Source organism: Myodes glareolus, chromosome 9 (assembly GCF_982192425.1).
Source record: "Myodes glareolus chromosome 9, mMyoGla1.1, whole genome shotgun sequence".
Taxonomy (NCBI): domain Eukaryota; kingdom Metazoa; phylum Chordata; class Mammalia; order Rodentia; family Cricetidae; genus Myodes; species Myodes glareolus.
Window position 1 is genome coordinate 51037131 of NC_142034.1, and position 22253 is coordinate 51059383.

The following is a 22253-nucleotide window of genomic DNA, read 5'->3' on the forward strand; positions in this document are numbered from 1 at the left end:
AGTAGTATTTTATAGACGAGGATGGCTCATAGAGTCTTTTCAGTGTATCGATACCCTCCTTCAAGACTGGACTCAGATTGTTCTCTGAAAGATCTGTACAAGCCAGTAAAACAAATGGTTTTTAAGGCCACTCCCTTGATCTTTGCACATCCTTTCTCGTAATTGTCTTATACCCTGATAACCTCCAGCAAACAACTAAGCCTGTCTGTCAACGGCACAAATGTCGGCCTACCACAAGCAGAGACATTTCTGCTCGTTCCTCTTTTTGGAGCAAAGCCAACGTAGCCTGGACTTTCCACACCTCTAGTAAAGGTGAGAGACGTAGCAAAAGGCCAGAGTGATGCACTCCGAATGGGTTCGGGCAACCCCATGCTTCCATTCTAAGAACCTGAGGACCCAGTGACTTCCTGGCTGGCCTCCGCAAAGCAACCGCCCACCTCTTCACGACCTTATCGGCGACCACCCTGCCCCCAAGCCATCATTCGCCAGTCCACCCTGACCTCTTCAAACTGCTCGCCGGAACAGCCAGCGCCGCGAGCTTCCAGCAACTCCCGGAACTGCTCCAGGGTGACAGATTCTTCACCGCGGCCCAGCCGCTCTTCCAGCCAGCGCAACAGCGCGCCGTGGTGCCTCGACACCAGCGATTCGCAGGGAGGTGCGGGCCGCAACGCAGCCGCAGCCTCTCGAAGCCGGGCGGGCTCCAGTAGTGCAGCGGCGGGAGGCAGTGCCGCGGCCGCGGGGCCGGGACCGGGGGTCGTGCCGGAGTCGGCAGCCCAGTCCTGATGTGGGCTCCAGCCCTCAGCCCCGGCAGCCGCCGCTTCGTCTTCGCTGCTGTTACTCGGAGCGTTCCCCATGGGGCCTCCGTCTTGGGTGCTCGGAGGTGCTGCCGCCGCCGCCTCCCAGCCACGACCTGTCAACCTCCGACAGCCCCAGGCGGGCGGGGACGGGGTGGGGACGACGGCGGCGGCAGCGACTTCCGGCTTCCTGGCCGTCGAGCGAGGCCTGATGTCGCAACGGAGCCGTCAAGCGGATTCTGCCATCTCACGACAGCTAGGTGAGGCCTTAGAGCACGCCTGCTATGGATTAGTCAACGTCTAGTCTCCTTTGCCGCCATCTTTGTTGAGGGCGAATAACTTGTACGCCAAGGCGGTCTTTCAGTGCAGTTCCACTTTCTTCTCCACGGTTCAGGTTCTCAAGCTATGTTGGGAAAAAAGGACGAAAAAGAGTCGGAGCCGAGAAGTGAACTTTACTCTGAAGCTTGTGGAGCGTCGCGCTGTGACGTCACGGCCGGCGTCTCCGCCATCTTAGTTGTGGTTAAATAGGTGGCCACTTCGGAAGCGGCTGCTTGTGTGCTGCCGGTTAGATGCTCAGGCTATGTGGGCTTGGCGTGGTGCTGAGCCTGGTCGCGGCGGCGGCGGCGGTCATGGCCGTGTGGTTGATGGACTGGTGGGGTCTAGAGGGTCCCCCCTCTGGCCTTCGCCTCTTCGTACCCGAGGAGCTAGCCCGCTATCGCGGTGGCCCAGGGGACCCGGGTCTGTACTTGGCGTTGCTCGGCCGCGTCTACGACGTGTCCTCAGGCCGGGGGCACTACGAGCCTGGGGCACACTATAGCGGCTTCGCAGGTATCAGCGAGGCTCTCCCACCTTTTCCTCCTGCGTAAACGTCCTGCATTTATCCATTAGGTTATCCATCTGCGCTCGGGCACTATACATTCCTCAGACGGCTGCGGCGGCAAGGACACGGCTGCACGGTCCTGGTTTGCGGCTCGGCTAGTTACGTGCCCGCACGCTTTGTGTGACTGATTTAGAGAAAGATGTGTCTCGTTAGTTCCTGGGTACATTCATAAGTCTACCTGGACTGTAGAGCTCCCGTGCTTTCAGTCACTTTAGAGTGATCCGAAATAACCTTTGCTTCGCCCACCCCGGTTCCCCTAAAATGACAAACAGTATTTGGGTCGTTTTTGGTTCTAGTCCATACACTTGTCTGCTTTTTTTAAAAGATTATGAAAGGGGGGACGGGGAGAAATGAAGTTAGAGTACACTAATCCGTATAGTCTTTTTAATACCTACAGTAAGCCAGAAGTGGTGGTATTTTGTGGTCCTGGGTATTGGAGTGACTGAGACAGGAGGAGTCCTTGAGCTCGGAAGATTCGCTGAGCCAGGAATTTATGGCCAGGCTGGCTCAAAAACAAGACGAAACAAAACTTAGAATAAAATTGCGTATGTTAGCCCTCCTAAGAACATTTATCAAAATAATTTCATTCTGTGCCCTCCCTCCCTCCCTCCTTTTAACAATTGAGGGGTCTGAAAAATGTCATTTAGAAGATATGGGTGGAACTTCCAGCCTAATGTTTAAATTTGTCTTTAAATTTTTTGTGTGAGTGTTTTACCTGCTTGTACATCACTGAGCCACCTGTGTGCCTGGTGCTCAGGGAGGCCAGAGGAGGCTTTCGAATCCCCTGGACCTGGAGGTGTAGATGGTTGTGATGTGCATTAAGGGTGCTGGGAGCCTGGGCCATCTGGGAGAGCAGCCGCTGCTCTTAACCACTGAGCCAGCTCTCCAGTGCCTAGTAATTTTAAAGATGTTGCTTTTCTAGCCAAAGAAACTTCCTCTCACTTTGTTTGGGGAAGAAAAATGCAGGGCAAGTCTAAGGGTTGATACAAATTTCAAGCTGTCCACTCATCATTTAGGAGAATTAGGAAGCTGCATTTAATTACAGATCACTCAGTTCCTTCTCTAGATGTCAAACAGCCCAGAAGAGCAAGGGACCTACCCAGGTCAGAGAGAGGTGGAAGCAAAGCTGGTCTGGAATCCAGGCCTGTTTTCCTTTTCTTCTTGCCAGTTGAGTGCACGTGCGGCCTCTGTCCTACCTCCATCTGACACCGCTGTCGTGGATGTATGCACAAGTGTTGGCATAACACTTCCACCTCTGGGATGATCCTTATACAGTATGTGCTAGTATCTGTTGAGTCCTGGGTATACAATATATGACCTCCATTTATTGACCACTACCATGGGTCCTACCTTGGCCAGGTGCTGAAGAATCCAAGATGTCTCTGACTGTCATACAGTCTATTAGGAAAGCAGACGTGTTCACTTATGCAGTCAGTATTTTTATTTTTGAGTTATAATTATCACAGAAACTTATTTTAAAGTGTACAAGTATAACATCACCATCTAATTTCACAACATTTTGCTCTTCCTCAAAGGAAACTACCCATCAACAACCCCTCTCCATTCTCTACCTCCCCACAGCCCCTGGCAATTCCTGTGTACATTCTGCTCCTACTGATTTGCCCCTTCTGTAAGTAGAATCACACACCTGACACATGTTCTTTTTAAGTCTGGCTTTTACTCAGCTTAGAGATTTGAGTTTTGAGGTTCATCTGTAGTTTATCATCATCTGGCCAATGCTTTTTTTTTTTTTTTTTTTTTTTAGGACTGGATCTTACTACATTGCCCTGGTTGGCCTGGAACTCACAAAGATTAAAGGCTTTTGCCACCACACTGAGCGCTCATTCTTTTTTATGACCAAATAATAATTGCATGTTTAAATACTGCATTTGATAGACTTTTGAGTTATTCCCACTTTAAGAATTTTGTTTGCTCATTGTATATGCTTACAGTATGTGTGTGCCACAGGTTGGACATACGAAGTTCAGAAGAATATTTGGAGTCAGTTCCTGCCTCTATCTCTGTCCTTGCAGTGGGAGTATAGGGGTTACAGATGCACGCCACTGCATTTGGCTTTTATACCTCTGCTCCGGTGGTTAGACTCCAGTTGTCATACTTGGACAACCAGCATTTGTATCCTGCTGGCCCTGTTTTCACCTTTATAGCGATCTCTAGTATTAACGTTGGTGAATATGTTGTCAGTTTCCTTAGTATGTATCTAGATGTGGATTTGCTGTCTCACATGGTGATTATTAACTTTTGGGAAATGGCCAAATTCCCTTTAATGTCTCTGCACCACTGTATAGTCCCCCAAGGAATACGTTTGAGTTTCAGTTTCCCCACACATCCTTGCCAAAACTTGTTAAAAGCTTTGTTTTCTTTTCTAATATTAGGTACCATACATGCTAAGCAAGTATTTTATTGCTAAAATATGTCCCCAGTTTCTCCCCTACTCCATTTTTAGATGAAGTCTCATTTTGTAGCCCAAGCTGTCACTGAATGCACAGAAACCCTGACTCCTAATGTCTTTTTATTGTAGCCACCCTAGTGGGGTTAAAGTGCCATCTCCTCTACCTCTCCAGTGCTTAGATGATGAGCATGCACTGCTGTGACTTAATTTCTAACTGGGTGCCAGGAATCCAAACTCAGGTCTGCACATTTGCAAAGCAAGTACTTTTATTGGCTGAATCATCTCTTACTAAAGCCCTGTTTTGTAATATGTTTTAAAAGGAAAAAGTAAGTTTTACCAGACCCTCTAACCTAATCAGAGAGGAAGACAATGCAATGAGCAGTGGACAAAGTAACTAGATAAGGTTGGTGGCAAATGCTACTGAGTTAAGGATTTTGGATATTCTCATAAGGCAGAGGGACTCACTGAGGATTTTAGCAGAAAATGACTTGGTGATTTTTCTTTTTCTTTCTTTCTTTCTTTTTTTTTTTGTTGTTATTTTGTTTTGTTTTTCAAGACAGGGTTTCTCTGTGTAGCCCTGGCTGTCCTGGAACTTGCTCTGTAAACCAGGCTGACATCAAACTCACAGAGATCTTCCTCCAACTGCCTCCTGAGTACTGGGATTACAGGCATGTGTCTCCACTGTCCAGCGCCAAGTATTCTTTGTTTAGAGCCAGATGAGGTGGCATATGCCTTTAATCCTGGCACTTGGATGGCAGAGACAAGCAGATCTCTGAGTTCAAAGTCACTCTGGTCTACAGAGCAAGTTCCAGGACAGCTAGGGTTACACAGAGAAACCCTGTCTTGAAAAATCAAAAAACAAATTATCAGTCTAGGGAGCTGGGCATAATGGCACACATCTTTAACACCAGTACTCAGAGACAGGTAGGCCAGTGTCTGAGTTCTAGGCCAGCTAGAGCTACATAGTAAGACCCTGTCTCAAAAAACAAAATCAATAAAAAACAGTCTATTGCTAGAGACAATAAGTTAAGAGTGCTTGCTGTTTTTCCAGAGCCCTTGAATTCAGATCTTAACACCAATGTTGGATGATTCACAACTGCCTGCTGTTTCAACTTCAAGAGACCAATACCCTCTTCAGGCCCCCTTACACATTTAAGCACAGACACACAGATATGCATACACATGTGGCATATATACAGATACACACAGAGAGAGTTTATAATAATAAAATACTAGTCTGAATGTTACCTGGAGAGTAGTTTGGTAGGATGAAATGTGGTCCCACTAGGACCTCAGTGGTAGTTCACCTGAGAGATGGTGGCAGACTGGGATTGTTTTGTAGCAGGTAGAAACAGTGCATGAATACAGAAATTTAGGAATAATATACTCTGGCAATAATTAGATGGGAGGGATAAAAGAGATATCAAGCCTGCATTTATAGATGGGGCAACGGGTTGATAAGGAACGCTGGATAAGATTAAATGACCATTTCCTGCAGCTGATGATCAATATCTCGAGATAGGCTTTTTGAACTTGTGATGGCTGTGAGACAGCTAAGTGACATTGAGTAGAAGTTGGATGTGCATGTTTAGTGCTCAGGAAACGCCTGGGCTAAATGTATAGTTTAGATGGGGGATCTGAAACCACATGGGTGGATAAGATAAAATAATCAAGTGAGAAGGTGCAGATAATAATTGATCCCTATAGCTAAACAGTGAGGTGCTGGGAAAACCAGGTGTGGAGTATCATGGAAGCCAGAAGTTATCATTTTGAGTTTTATCAACATTGAAATTAAAAACCGATGGGTCAGATGTGGTAGTGCACACTTTTATTCCCAGAACTTGGAAGGCAGGCAGGTCTCTGTGAGATCAGGCCAGCTCTGGTCTCCATATCAAGCTCTAGACCAAACCAAATTACAGAATAAGACCCTGTCTCAAAAACAAACAAAACAAGTGGATAACAGTTGCCAAAAATCCACGTCCCTGGTCCAGGAGTCCCTGGGAGTGAAGCCTAGGGGTTGTTTGTACATGCTTTTAAAGAAAACAGAAGTTTTGCAGGATGGTGGTGGCACATCTTTAATCCCAGCACTTGAGAGGCAGGGGCAGTCGGATCTCTGAGTCCAAAGCCAACCTTGTGTACAGAGTGAGTTCCTGGACAGCCAGGGCTACACAAAGAAACCCTGTCTTGAAAAACAAAACAAAAAAAGTGGAAGTTTTACTTGGTACAATAATTGTGATTTATAACCGAATCTTTGGTAACTTCTTTCCTAAAGGCCGGGATGCATCCAGAGCCTTTGTGACAGGAGACTATTCTGAAGCTGGCCTCGTGGATGATGTCACTGGCTTGTCCTCCTCTGAGATACTGATACTTCACAATTGGCTTTCATTCTACGAGAAAAATTATGTATTTGTCGGTATGTAGTCCTTGACCATTGCTATAGATTTCAGTTGGTTATTTTGCCATGTTTCTCAGAGTACCTGGATTCTTTTTTTTTAATCTATAAAAGTTTATTAATTTATAAAAGTTTCCATTTCCGCCCCTCCTCCCAACACCCTCCCACTCCCCCCACTCCCTCTCCTCCTCCCTCTCCATCCCTAAGAGCAGTCAGGGTTTCCTGCCCTGTGGGAAGTTCAAGTTCCTCCCCCCTCCCTCCAGGTCCAAGTACCTGGATTCTTTAGGAACTGGGTTTAAAATAAAAATTTGAAACCAGCCTGGGTTTTTCATGTTAAATTCTTGCTGTTAGTGCAGGAGTAATACCCAGAAGAAGATGAAGTTGTGGGTAATCTTGGGAGAGGATTGCCAGGCCTTGTACTGTGATGTCAGTGCCCTCAGTCAATGTCGTCTGTGTTGGATGTGAAGAGACAGCCTCCCTGTGGCTCCAGTACAGTTAGGATGCCTTGAAGCCACATGTGTGTGGTTCTGATGCTTCCCTTTGATTGCTCGCTGATGAAGCACATATCCGGAGTGAACTGTTTCTGAGATAGAAGTTATGCTCATCATGCATTTATTTATTTATTCATTCATTCCGGGTTTCTTGTGGCCTAACTGGTCTCAAACTCACTATGTAGATCAGGCTTGCATTGAGTTCCTGATCCTACTACCTCCATGTCCTGAATTAATGCCAGTTGTGTGTTGTCCTGCACTTGTTGCTTACTGATGGTACATGAGGGAACACAACTCTAAATGAGCAGACAACTGACAGACATTGATCACTACAGTCTTTCCTAAGCACCAAAAAGCTAGGATGGCTGAGGCCAATCCTTTCACCTGTGTAGCCCCACCTCTCATGGAACTCCACGTGGGCATGATTGACTTCTTGCAGATACCACTGTCCTTTTACCATTGGAACAAGTCTAGGTTAGAATTTACTGCCCCTGATGCCTCTAAAGGCTTGCTTTCATTACTGCTTGGGCTTCTTATTCTGAGAATCATGGTATTTTTCTTAACTCCTCTACTCAATATCCAGTTGTTCAAGCTCTGATTTTATAAGGTCCGAAGTGAGCGCCTTTCCATTCCACTCTCTTTTGTTCCTCATTGTCATCCACCGTTGCTCTTCCTCTTCCCACATTTACACACACCTTTCCTTGTTTTCCCTTAGTCTGTCCTAGATGCTTCCTCTGTACTCGGTGCACTTGTTTCTTCCTGTTCTCCATGATGTTGCCAGGTGACAGCTGAAGTGTTGCTGACCTAATGAAGTCCTACATGCTGGGCAAGCAGCCCTACAGACCAAGCTTCTTTTTTAATTCTGTTAGCTTGTTGGAAAGTCCCTGGTCATAGAGTCCTAAGTTGTTTGACTGCTTGTGACCAGCTAGGGTTAGGCTTTGTTTCTACTTTCAGCCTTTATCAGAAATGATTTAAAAGTAAATAAATCAAAAAAGAAAGAACTGGACTTTCCCAGCGTCCACATGCAGCTCACCACTAACTCCAAAGTACACTCTCACACAGATGTACCTGCAGGCAAAACACCACTGCATAGAAAATAAAAGTGAACAAATCAAGAAAGAAAGAAATAATCATATTCAGCTTCACTTATGCTCAAATGGGTCATAGTTATTCTTGAGGCCTAGCTGATGTTTTATGGTGAGGTTTTGTTTTATGTTTTTATTTTTCTTGGTTTTTGAAACAAGGTCTCATAGAACCCAGGCTGGCCTCAAACTTGTTGCGTAGCTGATGTTGGCATTGAAGTCCTGATTCTGGATTAAGTGTCCTAAATGTAGCAGCAGGCTTTCTTGTCAGACTATCTTTGGACCGCCAGCCCACAAATAGTGACTCAGAAACTTTTTTTTTTCCCGAGACAGGGTTTCTCTGTAGCTTTCGAGCCTGTCCTGGAATTCACTCTGTAGACCAGGCTGGCCTCGCACTCACAGAGATCCACCTGCCTCTGCCTCCCAAGTGCTGGGATTAAAGGCGTGCGCCACCACCGCCTGGCTCGACTCAGAAACTTTTTATTAGTTATAAAAGCTTGGCCTTAGCTTAGGCTTTTCCCCAACTAGCTCTTATAACTTAATTAACCCATATTTTTTATTTACATTTTGCCACATGACTCAGTTACCTCTTAGTATAGCACTTCCAACTTGCTCCAGGTCTGCTGGTGAGCTCGTGATTTCTAGAAATTTCTCCTCCCCCACTTTCTCTCTCTCTCTGCCTGGAAGTCCCACCTATACCTCCTGCCTAGCAATTGGCCATTCTGCTTTTTATTATACCACTCACAGCAGTACATCCTCACACAGTGTACAAATATCTCACAACACCCATGCAGTAGGACTCCATAAGCATGTACCACTATGTCCAGCTTGGGTTTTGTTTGTTTGTTTGCTTGGGTTTTTTATTTGTTTTGTTTGATACAGTGTCTGACTGTGTTGCCCAGGCTGATGTTGTACTCTGAGATCTGCCTGCCTCTGCTTCCTGAGTCCTGGGATTAAAGATGTGAGCCACCAAGCCTGGGATAATTTTTTTGTTTTGTTTTTACTTTGGATGTTTAGTAACAATTTTATTATAAGACATTTCTGTTTTCAAGACTATTTTCTTCTGAAATAAAATCTTATATCTATCCAATAAAAAAGAAAGCGGCAAAGAGGAGTAAGAATGGAATCCTAAGACTTAACAAAGGATGCCATACCAAACACCAGGAACTGGCTTTTGGTGGCAAGCAGACTAGAAGTTCTCCTGATGTTCTTGGGAATGAGTACATCACAGTAACAATGGGGAATGTGGTGGGGATGCGTGGTTGGAATGCCCACGGGGAGAGTTTCAGTTAGTCAGGATACACTCAAACAACTGTAAGTAGTATTGCAGTTGTGATCCTCATTGTGCTGCAGAGCCTCAGGAATGTAGTTGGATATTCCTTTGGGCCACCAGCTCATAAATAATGACACAGAGACTTCTTATTAATTATGAAAGCTCAGTCCATAGCTAAGGCTTGTTCCTAACTAGCTCTTAAAACTTAACCCATTTATATTAATCTGTGTTCTATCATGTGGCATTACCTCTCTTCCATCTTGTACCTCCTGTTTCCTCTCAGTGTCTCCTGGCATCTCTGTCCTTTCCAGAGTCCTCTCTGTCCCCAGAAGTCCCACTTAACCTTTTCTTGCCTAGCTATTGGCCATTCATCTCTTTATTACACCAATCCCAATACTACCTCTTCACACAGTGTACAAATATTCCACAACACAGGAGTGTGTTCAGTGCAATTCCTGCCAAAGCTTTGACATGGGGACCTCTAAGACTTTCAGGGACATCAGAGGGTAAAGACAAATTTCCAAGGTGCGTATTGACTTCAACACAGTTAAGAAGCTATCATCGTAGTTGCTCAGCTGAACCTCAAGGAAAAATGCAACTTTTATTATGATCTAGACACACACTGAGACCTAGCTGCTAAGTCTGTTCTCATAATACAGCATCTAAAACTCTGCCTCTGCTCCTGCTATTCTCTCTTTAGATACCATGTCTAATATTCAGCAAGATAGACTCATCCCGTGCCATACAAAGCCCTGTGTACCCAAAAAGTTTTGTGGTAAGCCAACCTAAAGACTTCTAATCTGGCACTAAGGTCCTGATTCTTGATCTATTCATGTAGCACATATTTAAAACAGATGCTCTGTAGAAGCTGTTTTGAGTACTGGGCCTCACAAGATACTTTGACATCTCAATACAGGACTGTGAATAAAACCATGGATGCATGCTGGGGGCTTGAGTTACCTTTGGAGCTGGTAGCCAAGGGAGATTTCTTGGAGCTGAATACAGCAAAATGGAACCTAGCAGAAGGAAGGGTAGCCATACTGAGATTTGGGAAGTGCAGCAGGCTGAGGAAGCAGTGGTGCCTGAGGTGGGTATCAGCAAAGCCTGGTCGAGTACGTGTGGGAGCCCACAGGAATGAGGGAGCAAGTGACTTAGAAAGAAGCAGAGTGGACAGCCAGACGGCTGGTGGGACCTGGAGGCCTGTGTAAGAAGTTTGCATTTTCTTTTGTGCTTGGAGTAGCTCCCAGAGGGTTTTAGTCGGGATAGCAGTGATGAACGATTTATGTTGAAAAAGAGTACTCAAGGAGCTGGAGAGATAGACGGCTCAGTTAGTTAACAACACTGGCTCCTCTTCTATTAGATTCAGCTCCCAATAGCACACGGTAGGTCACAGTCATCTGTACCTCTGGTTCCGTGGGATCTAACACCCTCTTCTGATCCCCACTGGGCATAATGCATGTAGTGCACAGATAAAGGTTCAGTCAAAACACTCACACACATAAAAATTAAAAAGTAAAAAGAGCATCATTAAATTTGCAAAACTGAGTCAGGAGAGTCAAAAGCCTCAGGCTAGCGTAGGCTAGAGAGTGAGGCCCTGTCTTGAAATAAACTCAAGGTTATTAGGTAAGGACATGCCTTAGTGGTAAAACACACACTTACCATGCGTGGAACCCTAGTTCTGGTCTGAGCACTAGGTGGGAAATGCCCCAGATGCTTTGTGGAGGAAGTACTATAGGAAAGCTTGAGATTCAGACCAGACCAGGAAGGCTGCTTGTCTTACTCTGTGTTTTGAATAAGGTGGCAGCAGTGAAAATCAACAGGAATGAACAGAATCAAAATATACTTCAGAGAACTGACAGGATTTACCCATTAGCCACGAATGAAGGGAAGTGCACATCTGAATGGGAAGGGATCAGGAGAGATCCACTGCTCTTGACATAGATGGCCTGAGGGATATATTAGTTTCTGTTGCTGTGATAAATTATCAGGACCAAGGCAACTTTATTTGGGCCTAGTGGTTCGAGAAAGAAAGTCCATAATGTCAGGCCATTAATCAGGAAGCTTCGAGATCACATTTTTAGGTATAATCACAGATCAGAGAGAGGGTGTGAACTGGAAGGGCAGCAGAGGTATAAGTAGTACTCAAATCTCTCTGCCCTCAGCGACACACTTTCTATATTATGTATACAGTATTCTGTCTGCATGTATGCCTACAGGCCAGAAGAGGGCACCAGACCTCATTACAGATGGTTGAGAGTCACCACGTGGTTGCTGGGAATTGAAATCAGGACCTTTGGAAGAGCAGGCAATGCTCTTAACCACTGAGCCATCTCTCCAGCCCCGCCCCCGCAACACACTTTCTTTAGCAAGTCTATACTACCTTCCAAGTAGCACCACCAACTAGGAACCAAGTGTTCAAATGCCTAAGCCTATAGAAGGCATTTCTTTTTTTTAAAAAAATATTTATTTATTTGCTTATGATGTATACAGTATTCTTTCTTCAGTCCAGAAGAGGGCACCAGGCCTCATTACAGATGGTTGTGAGCCACCATGTGGTTGCTGGGAATTGAACTCAGGACCTTTGGAAGAACAGGCAATGCTCTTAGCCGCTGAGCCATCTTTCCAGCCCCCATATAGAAGACATTTCTAATTTAAGGTCACTGCAAGAAAATTGGTGAAAATAAGGGGGTGAGTGGTACTTGAGAGTATGAATGGAGTCTAGGACTTTCCATTGGAACCTCAGTTCAGCTCAGTTCAGCTCAGTTCTCAGGAATTAACTATAGATGTTAGACCCACACAGCTGGGATAGTGAACCGCACTACCTCCATCTTGATCAAAGCTCCTTGAAATGTTTTCTGGGGCTCCCTCCATCCAGGAAGGTGGTGCCCCCCCCTTTTTTTCTTTTTTTCTTGGTTTTTCCGAGACAGGGTTTCTCTGTAGTTTTGGAGCCTGTCCTGGAACTCACTCTCGTAGACCAGGCTGTCCTCAAACTCACAGAGATCGCCTATCTCTGCCTCCTAAATGCTGGGATTAAAGGCGTGCGCCACTACTGCCTGACTGAAAATGATGCCTTTTAAGAGACCTTTTACGCCTCAGGACTACACGGCAAGCCACGGTACTCACAGAGAACTGAACCTTTTTTTGTGCTGCCTGTAAGTTGCAACCACTTGGTAGTTGCTTTCATAGCTTAAATATTAAGAAATTTGGAAAGCTAATTTAAAAATGAATATCCACTAAAGACTGAATCAGAAGAAAGTGGTAGAGGAGAAAGCATGGGTCAGTCTGGGTGGTCTAACTAACTAAATAGTTCTTTAAGACAAAGCAATTTGACATAGACCCAGAAAAATTTGAACTAATAAACTGTATGCTCACCCAGCATTTACTAAATACTTAGTGTTCCCCTAAACACCCTCATGATTCTGTTCTGTTCTTAGGGAAGTGATGTTATCTGATAGTGATAAAAGCTTGATCATTTCCATATTGGCAGCTAGCTGACTCTTTAGCTCTAGTTAACCAGAACCACAGATTCTAAACTCAAAATAGTAAATGGCCTTGATAGTCTTTCCTATTTATTTATTTATTTATTATATATACAGTGTTTTGTCTGCAGGCCAGTAAAAGAACACCAGATCTCATTACAGATGGTTGTTAGCTGCCTGAACTAAGGACCTCTGGAAGACCGCTGAGCCATCTCTCCAGCCCCCTTGATAGAGTCTTTAAGTGACTCTGGAACTTCACAAGCAAGTTCTCCATTATCTTCATTTCTCTCAACACTCTTATCTTCCAAGCTCCCATAGAACAAGTTTTGAATGCTCAATGACTTTTTTAGCCCAGAGTTCCAAAGTCCTTCTACAGTCCTCCCAAAAACAACTGGCCAGGTCTGTCATAGCAATATTCCATGATTTTGGTGTCAGTTTCTGTTTTAGGGTTCCTGTTGATGTGATAAAACACCATGCCCACAAGGAACTTGGGGAGAAAGGGTTTATTTGACTTATCCTCTCTTGACCTTTTTCCTTGTTATCCTAGGGAGATTGGTAGGAAGGTTCTACAGAGAGGATGGGCTGCCCACTTCAGAACTAACACAGGTAGAGGCCATGGTAACTAAAGGCATGGAGGCAAATGAACAGCAACGGAGAGAAAAGCACAAGTTCCCTCCATGTAATGCCGAGTGGAGCTCCACCAAGGGTAGCCGAGTCTGGTGCTCCCAAAAGAGGTAAGCAGGCTACCTTTCTGCTCTTCCACCTCTCCTGAATCCATCTTCTAAGCCATCCTTTTATTATTTATTTATTTATTTGTTTGTTTGTTTGTTTATTATTCAGGGAATCCAGAATTGACTGCTAAGCTAGGGAACTTACATGTGCTATGCATGTTAGGTCTTCTAAGTTATATCTGTTTCCTTATTGTGATAAAAATACCTGAAAGAAGCATAAAGGGAGAAAGATTTAACCAGTTTTATGGTTGTAGAGAGTACAGTCCACCATGGCAGGGAAAGCATGGTAGAGCAGCTTAGTCTGTGGCCATTGAGATGTATAGCTATCAGGTCTCATATCATTGTAAATGGGAAAGCTGAGTTTGTTGCAGAACCAGAAGCAGAAATAACCTTTAAGCCTGCCCCAGCTAGTAACTTCTAGGTAGGTCTTAGTATCAAAGGTTCTACAACCTCCCCAAACTGCTCTAGCAGCTGGGGACCAAGTATTCAAATATATGAACCTATTGGGAACATGTCATATTCAAACCACGAGATGGAGAATTAAAGAAAAATCCCGATAGTAGAACCTTTAGTAACCAAATGAAAACCTAGTGTTGAGAAATGCATGAGACCTGGACCTCTTCCTCACCTCTCAGTCTCCCAGAGATCCTACTAAAGGAGAAATGCTGGTCTGGTACTTGAATGGCGCAGGTACTATTTCTTTTCTTTTTTAAAATTCAGTTTATTTAATGTGTATGTGGGAATGTCTGTGTATGTTTGTATATGCAGTTACCTGCGGAGGCCAGAAAAGGACATTGAATTTCCAAGAACTAAAGTTATAGACAGTTGTAAGCAGCCATGTGGATGCTAAGAATCTAACCCAGGTCCTCTGTAAAAGTAGCTAGTACTCTTAACTGCTGGGCCTTCTTTGTGACCCATAAATTTTCATGATTTTTTTTTATTTTTAATTGTGTATATACGGGGTTGGAGAGATGGCTTAATGCTTAAGAGCACTTGTTACTCCTACAGAGGACCTGGCACCCACTGATGGCTCGCAGCCATCCATAACTCCAATGCCAGGGGGTCTGATGCCCTCTTTAGACGTCTATAGGCATCAGGAACACATGTAGTGTTATGTCCAAGTTTCTGGTCCCCAAATAAATTCATGGAGCCAGATTTCCGATGCAAATTACATGAGGGTTTTTGTTTGTTTGTTTGTTTTGAGACAGAGTTTCTCTGTAGCTTTGGAGCCTATCCTGGAACTAGCTCTTGTAGACCAAGCTGGCCTCGAGTTTGGACCACACCTCCACCACACCAACGCAGTGGGTGAGGGAAGTGCAGCCCTAAACCCACAGAAGGGACAAACTAACTTAAAGGGGGAACACCAGAGCCAGGGGCGTTTGAGTCCTGTCGTCTTGGGATTGGGTAAGGATTGCATAAGGTAGTTTCTGAATCCATTGGTCAGTTTTTTGGGCGTGAAAACCTAACAAAGAGCCATAAATTACTGACAAGGAATCTTCAAGGACAGAATGTCTTCCAAGAACATCTGGACCTTGTTAAATTTTATGGTCCTGCTCCCTTTCTTCTTAATTGACCATTTTTAGGGTATCTGTTCAAATTTCTGCTATCACAGCACGTTTCTGGAGCTGAGATTTCCTCTCCCCCCAGCTCATTATATGGCTTAAGATGAAGTCCCTTCTTTAAAGTGGAGTTTGCAAGGTCAGGTCCTCATAGTAGTATACATAGTAGTATACATATATACACACAGATAAAGCACTTATACATATAAAATAAAAAGATAAACCAAAAAATCATGTATGTATGGCTATGTGCATGTGAGTGTAAATGCCCAAGAGTCCAAAGGCGGTGTGTCCCCTGGAACTCGAGTTCCAGGATGTTGTGAGCTGCCAATGTGGGCGCAGCGAACCAAACTTAAGTCCTCTCGAAGAGCAGCGTGTACTCTTAACAGCTGAGCTTTCTCTATCTCAGGTACTGTTTCTTGGCCACTTCTGCTTGTTCAGCCAGAGATAGTCCTCAGTTTCCTGTCTGTCAGCACAAATTATTCCTGCCTGCAGGAGAGTGGTGTGGGAGGTGGACCCATTCTCTGATGCCCTTGGGTACTGTTTTATTTTTATTTTCTTTACAACACAATCACAGGTGGCAATCCTAGACTGGCCTTGAACTCTCTGTTCAAGGATGACCTTGAATTTCGGATCCTCTACTGAGACAGGAATTACCAGCATCCACCACCATCATGCTTGGCTTATGCAGTACTAGTGTTTGAACTCAGGGCTTTGTGCGAACTAGGCAAGTACTCTGCCAACTGAGCTATATCTCCAGATGTTGTTAAAGCACTGTGGTGATTAGAGTGTAGCTTAATGGTAGAGCTCTTGCTTAGAACATGGCCATGTGTTCAGTCCTGAGCACCATTAGAAGCAAAGCAACAGGGGACTGGTGAGATGGGTTAAGAGCACTGGCTGCTCTTCCAGAGGTCCTGAGTTCAATTTCCAGCAACCACCTGGTGGCTCACACCATCTGTAATGAGATCTGGTGCCCTCCTTTGGCGTGTGGGCATTCATGGAGGCAAAATGTTGTATACACAATAAACAAACGAACGAACAAACAACAAACCATTAAAACACACACACACACACACACTAGTACCCCAAGCATTTCCAGGAAGTGCAGGCTGAATAGGAGTCTCTTCCTGCTCAAACACAGTACAGTGAGTGGGGCTATAGAAATTATTCCAAATGTTCTTTTCTGCTTTAATTATCTGGTCAACCACATTCAAACTTCAGCTCTACTTTCTCACATCTCCCTTAGCTCTGGTAAGGTGACAGTGGAAACCAGAATCTGGACAAGGGTCCCAGACTCAAAGAATCAAACTGACAGTCAAGCTCTTATTGAGGAGGACTGGGGAGGGCCACATTCCTACATGCTAAGCTATGTAGAGCTATCTTTTTTTTTTTTTCTGGTTTGTTCAAAATAGGGTTTCTTTTTCTAATAGTCCTGGCTGTCCTGGAACTCTCCTTATAGACCAGTGCTGGGATTAAAGGCATGTGCCACCACCACCCAGCTTAGAGCTGCCTTTTGCCAGGGATCTATCTATCCATTGAGTGAGCAGAGCAAACAGTCAAAGCCACCAGCTTTCTCCAAGTATAGCCACTGTACCCATCCATTCTGCTTTTATTTGGGGGAGTAAAGTGAAGGTTCAGGAAGGAAAATGTTCAGAGACATAGTTTTTATGTTACCTTTGGAGCCTAGCCTCCCACTTAACAGGACAGTCTGGGATCTGAATGTCCTTCTTGGGACACAATCCTGGATATAGGTAGACTCAGAGGACACTGGTAATTGTAGGAGGTGCAGAAACCTGTGGTGCACAATTAGATGCTTCCTGTGCCCCTTGAGAGCCTCCCCTCCCCCAAGATTCTTCTGTATCATGAACTCCCTGGTATGCAGGACTGAATTGCTAAGGCCATGCCTTTCCACAGAGTCCTTCCAGACCTGTTCCTGAGTCTCAACCCAGTGTTGTTTTCTGATGTGCATCTCTGAAAGGAGCGTTGTGAACAGGGACCAGGTGTAGAGTAACAATCACTGGTGGAATGGACAGTTGAACTGAGAAGGGAGTCATTTTGGTGCCTAAGTAGCTCTGCTCATGGATAAGATACAAGTGAAATGTTTTCTAACAGTGCCATTTCCTCCACCAGTCTGTGATCCTGGTCCTAAGCACTGGCGCCCAGGGTCAGTTTCATGAATGTCACTTTCCTTCTGCAAGGCCCCTGAGTCTGCCAGAGATCAAATGAAGTTAGGTTCTTCACCCAGGATAGGAGGTTGCCATGGTATGCTGGGGCAGACTGGGATCCTCCTTCCCTAAAACCTGGCAATCTCAGGAGTTGAATCCATGCAGAGCCAGCACAGCTTGCTGCCACACAAATATCAAGGTCCACCCTATCAAGTGCTCCAAGCCCAAAGATGAAGTTGCTGTTCAGCATGGATGTAAAGGAAAGAGGAACAGGGCTGCTCACTGACTAGTCAGGGAGACTTCTCAGTCACTAGCCACCAGTTCAGGGAAGTGACATTGTTGCTGCTTGAGAAAGAAAAGGGACTGAGGCAAGGGACACGAACTCTTGCTTCCTTCTGGAGGTGGTAGTATTAGCATTGTGTGTGGAAAGCCAGAGGAAGAAGAGAGCTTATGGCCCAGGTTGAGAGAGGAAGTGGAATGAAGGGCATCTCCTTTTCATAACACCCTGCAAGTGTTTCTTCCTTTCCCTTTTCCCTAGTGGAGGTGTGAACAGAGACTGGATTGGTGTCCCCAGGAAGATGTATAAGCCAGGGGCCAAAGAGCCCCACTGTGTGTGTGTGAGAACAACTGGCCCCCCTAGTGACCAGCAAGACAACCCTAGACACTCAAATCGTGGGGACTTGGACAATCCCAACTTGGAAGAATACACAGGCTGCTCACCTCTGGCCATGGCGTGTTCCTTCCCGCTCTGAGATGGTGTCCTGTGTGTTGATGACACGTGGAGAACCTTCCCTACATCTCCAGGAAGCCCTTAATGCTTATGCTGTAGGAGGCACCTGGCACGAAAATAGGAGGGTCACAGACGCCAGCCTCACTCTGCAAACGTGTGTTACGATTCTATTGACTGAGACAAGAGCCTGATAGCCTGCCTGGTATGTCACTGTTTGGAACCTTGGTCCCCTGTCATCTTCCTTCAGAGCCTGCAGACATTCATGAACACAGTGTGATCAACATAGAACTGCCTGGATAGAGAGCCTGTGAGCTCCAGCAAGGGACTTCGCATGAACTCATTGCTGCCCTAACCAGAGCTTGTGCTCTTCCCATCGTGCCAGTCCTGCTGGTACTTGGAGCTATAGCAGAAGAAGACTGTTGTGACTCTCAACAGAGGAGCAGGCATTTCCCAAGAAGCTGTGCATCTTGCAGAATCAAGGTAACTGTTCTAAGTCACAAGGTAATTGTCTAAGCTTGCAAAATAGTCAACTTTAGTGACATTTCTAAAACCTCTACTCCAAGGAAAACTTAAATTTACTGACTCCATCAGAACTGGGATGGTACGGTGAGATGTGAAAATACACTGGGATGGGCTGATTCTGGGATAGGTAACTTTTTCCTTACACAGACGGAGCACACCCAGATTTCCCCTGCCCAAGTGTGCATTAAACAGCTCCCTTCCCTCATATCATTAATGTGAAGTTTTTTCTCTACTCCCCGAGTTTCTATAACTACCACACATTTTGAAAGGGGCTTCTGCTCCAGGTGTCTCAACCCCATTCACTGCCGAAAATTCCCCTTTCTTCTCTGCAGGGGTCAGTTCTTACTGATCTTTATTGTTGTTGCCGGTTTTAGTTTTTGAGACAGGGTCTCCTGTATCTCTGGCTGTCCTGGAAGCTCCTAGGTAGACCAGGCTGGCATGGAACTCACAGGGATCTATCTGTCTCTGCCTCCCAAGTATTGGGATTAAAGGCCTGTGCCACTATGCCTTGCTAATTCTTACCTCTTTTGATCTCTGCTACTTTTTTAAAAAATTACTTGACTTTTTGAGATAGGAGTTCATGTATCCAAGCCAGCCTTGAATTCAATATATAGGCATGTGCTACCATGCTCAGTTTATGCAGTACTAGGGATTGAACCAAAGCTGTGTGCATGCTAGGCAAGTATTTTACCAACTGAGCTACATCCCTAGGCCCTAAATCTTCATTGCTCTTGACTCTGTTGACCATGCTGTCCTGCACAGTCCCTATAAAGTCCTCACTTGCTGCATTGATCACACTGCAGTGCTTCCTTCTGTGTCTCTGAAAGCTTCATCTCCAGGAACCTTCTCTTTGGTTTTTCTTTCTCCTCCTTCAGGCAGTACACTGCTAGGCAGTATCTCCGATCTAAAGGGCTTGAAAATAAAGAAACTTGTGAGCTCTTTCTAAAGGCACTGCAAACCTCACATTACTTTTTTTCTCTTGTGTACATGATGTATGTGTGTACATATATCTGTGAAATGTGATGTTAGAGATCTTTCTATATTTCTCTCCTCCTTATATGAGACAGGGTCTCTTACTAAACCTGTAACTTATTTGACAAGACTGGCTGACCAGCAAGCTCCAGGAACCCTCCTGTCTCTTCCTCCCCAGTGCTAGGCTACAGGTGTGTGTCTTCATGCCTAGGTTTTTACAGAATCTGAACTCCAGTCCTTATATATGTGGCAAGTTCTTTTTGTTTGTTTTTTGTTTTCGAGACAAGGTTTCTCTGTGTAGCTTTGGAGCCTGTCTTGGCACTTGCTGTGTAGACCAGGCTGGCCTTGAAGTCACAGAGATCTGCTTGCTGCTTCCTCCCAAGTGCTGGGATTAAAGGCATGCACCACGGTCCAGCCATGTGGCAAGTTCTTTACCAGGTGAGCCATGCCCCCAGCTCTACAGACCCGACATTGCTAATGCCTCCGTCCTCCCTTGTCACCAGATGTCTTGGTTTCAGCTGTGAATTTGACGCAAACTTAGGGTCATCCAGAATGAGACTCTCAACTGAAAAATTACCCAGATCACATTAGCCAGTGATCACGTTAGACTGTGGCATGTCTGTGCAGCATTTTTTTTCCTTTCTTTCATTTGTTCTTAAAAACAAAAATGAATTAAAAAAAAAAAACCTTTTCTTTCTTTCTTTTTTTTTTTTTTTTTGATTTTCGAGATAGGATTTCTCTGTAGTTTTTGGTGCCTGTCCTGGAACTAACTCTTGTGGACCAGGCTGGCCTCAAACTCCCAGAGATCCACCTGCCTCTGCCTCCCAAGTGCTAGGATTAAAGGCATGCACCACCACCGCCCGGCAAAAAATCATTTCTCTATGTAGTACTGGCTGCCCTGGAACTTGCTGTGTGACAAACCTGCCTTAAATTCACAGAGATTCCATCTGCTTCTGCCTCCTGCTGCTGAGATTAAAAGCATTAAGAAGCACCATGCCTGATCCCTTTTTATCCCTCAGTGTACATGCATGGGGACTTGGTATTTTCTTAAATTGCTAATTGAGGGCATATGTGGAGGTGGGCACCAGCCCTAAGCAGGTGTAGAGAGAGAGGTGTTTGCTGAGCAAGCCAGCTAGCAGCATTGCTCCAGTTTCTGCTTCATCGACTCCTGCTGACTTCCCTAAGTGGTGACGTGTTACCTGGAAGTGTACGATGAAATAAATCTTTTCCTCCCCAAGTTGCTTTTGGTCAGGACACCATATGACCACTACCACCATCCCACGCTGCCCTAGGGAAAAGCCTGGCAAGTTGTCAGAATTCCTGCCTCCTGTCTAGTCTGCACCCTTGAGTCCTACCTGCTAGCTCTTCCTCTTTATCCCTCCTCCTTCTGGTCTCCTGTGTTTAGGCTGGCAGATCTTAAATGTTCCACCCACTTTCCTGATGTGGTAGATTGTAGGCAGAGGCTGCTTGTTTGTTCCCGGCTGCCCAGACCTAAAATAATCACTCAGAAACTATATTATTTACAATATCGTCTGACCAATAGCTTAAGCGTAATTCTAGCAAGCTCTTATATCCTAAACTAACACATCTCCATTAATAACATCACTACTACCCGCAATGTTATGGCAGGCTCCCACAGAAGTGTCTGTCTCCTGTGGCAGCTACACAGAGCTTCTCCCTGACTCCGCCTACTCTCAGCATTCAGCATGGTCCTGCGTGATCGCGCCCCCCCCCCCCCACCTAGCTCTACTCTTCCCTCTCACAGACCAAAGAAGCTTCTCTATTCATTAACCAATAAAAGCAACACATATACAGAAGGACTTTCCACACGGGTAGATTATCTTCATGATGATAAGGGTAGTCCCCACTTAAACTTCCCATGGTGTCTTAGTTAGGATTTTTATTGCTGTGATGAAGCATCATGATCAAAAGGCAATTTGGGGAGGAAAGGGTTTATTAGGCTCAGCATTGCTGTTTATCACTGAAGGAAGTCAGGACAGGAACTCAAAAGTGAGGATCCTAGAGGCAGGAGCTGATGCAGTCATAGAAGGGAGCTGCTTTTTTACCCTGGCTTGCTCAGCCCACCTTATAGAATGCAGGGTCACTAGCCCAGGGATGGCACCACCCACCATGGGCTGAACCCTCCCCACTGATCACTAAATGAGAAAATGCCTTACAGCTGGATCTTACGAAGGAGGCATTTCCTCAGCTGAGGCTCCTTCCTCTGATGAGTCTTAATTTGTGTCAGGTTGACACAGAAAACCAGCCAGTACACAGGGGTGCCCTGTATCTTTGAGGATCACATGCAGCATTGTGGCAGAGGGGTTCCCTGCACTGCCTATCTGGCTTTAACTGTATATTCCTTTCCTATGTGCCCTACTCTGCTGTCTTGCTCTATGTAATCCCTACATACAAACCCTTCCTTCTGGAGAATCTCTCACTTACTCCATTAGTCTTTCATTTATTTCTCAATAGTCCTGTCTTCACAGGCCCTGCCTGGGTACCTTCATTAGCCACAGAGTAGATTTCAACTCTCCACCAGCACATGGTTGTTCAACCCCTGTGGGCATGATGGTGCAACCCATGAATCTTAGCATTTGGGAAACAGAGACAGGCAGATCTTTGAGTTCGAGATTAGCTTGGTCTATATAGCAAGTTCCAGGCCATGTAGGGCTACAGTGAGACCCTGCACTCCCCCCCGCAAAAAAAGGACCTATCTTCATGGGTTTGAGCCATGAATCCCATCAGCCTCACACTGGACTGATTCATACAA

At 45.3% G+C, this 22253-nt stretch overlaps 2 protein-coding genes across 8 annotated transcripts in view; one reads left to right on the forward strand and one right to left on the reverse strand.

Annotated features, from left to right (window-relative positions):
• Window positions 1-854, reverse strand: part of Zzef1 (zinc finger ZZ-type and EF-hand domain containing 1) — a 130451-nt gene extending 129597 nt beyond the window's left edge. For all 4 annotated transcript variants that reach the window (XM_048448684.3, XM_048448682.3, XM_048448683.3 and 1 more), the window contains exon 1: window positions 501-854. In XM_048448684.3, coding sequence (XP_048304641.3) covers window positions 501-854 — 354 coding nt within the window. The remainder of the gene's footprint in view (window positions 1-500) is intronic.
• Cyb5d2 (cytochrome b5 domain containing 2) lies at window positions 853-18715 on the forward strand. 4 transcript variants are annotated; one of them, XR_007234825.3, is made up of 6 exons: window positions 1095-1622; window positions 6357-6497; window positions 10023-10097; window positions 13349-13535; window positions 14741-14936; window positions 17795-17934. XR_007234825.3 is itself a non-coding variant. In XM_085695265.2 (5 exons), the coding sequence occupies exons 1-5, from the start codon at window positions 853-855 to the stop codon at window positions 18006-18008; spliced, it is 819 nt and encodes a 272-aa protein (XP_085551391.1). In that variant the 3' UTR covers window positions 18009-18715. The 4 variants fall into 4 exon arrangements, 3 of the variants coding, with proteins under 3 accessions (XP_085551391.1, XP_048304642.2, XP_048304643.2); XM_085695265.2 differs by lacking the exons at window positions 1095-1622; window positions 14741-14936 and adding an exon at window positions 853-1054 and having other exon boundaries at window positions 17795-18715; XM_048448685.3 differs by lacking the exon at window positions 14741-14936 and having other exon boundaries at window positions 1114-1622; window positions 17795-18715.
• Window positions 18716-22253: the final 3538 nt, after the last annotated feature.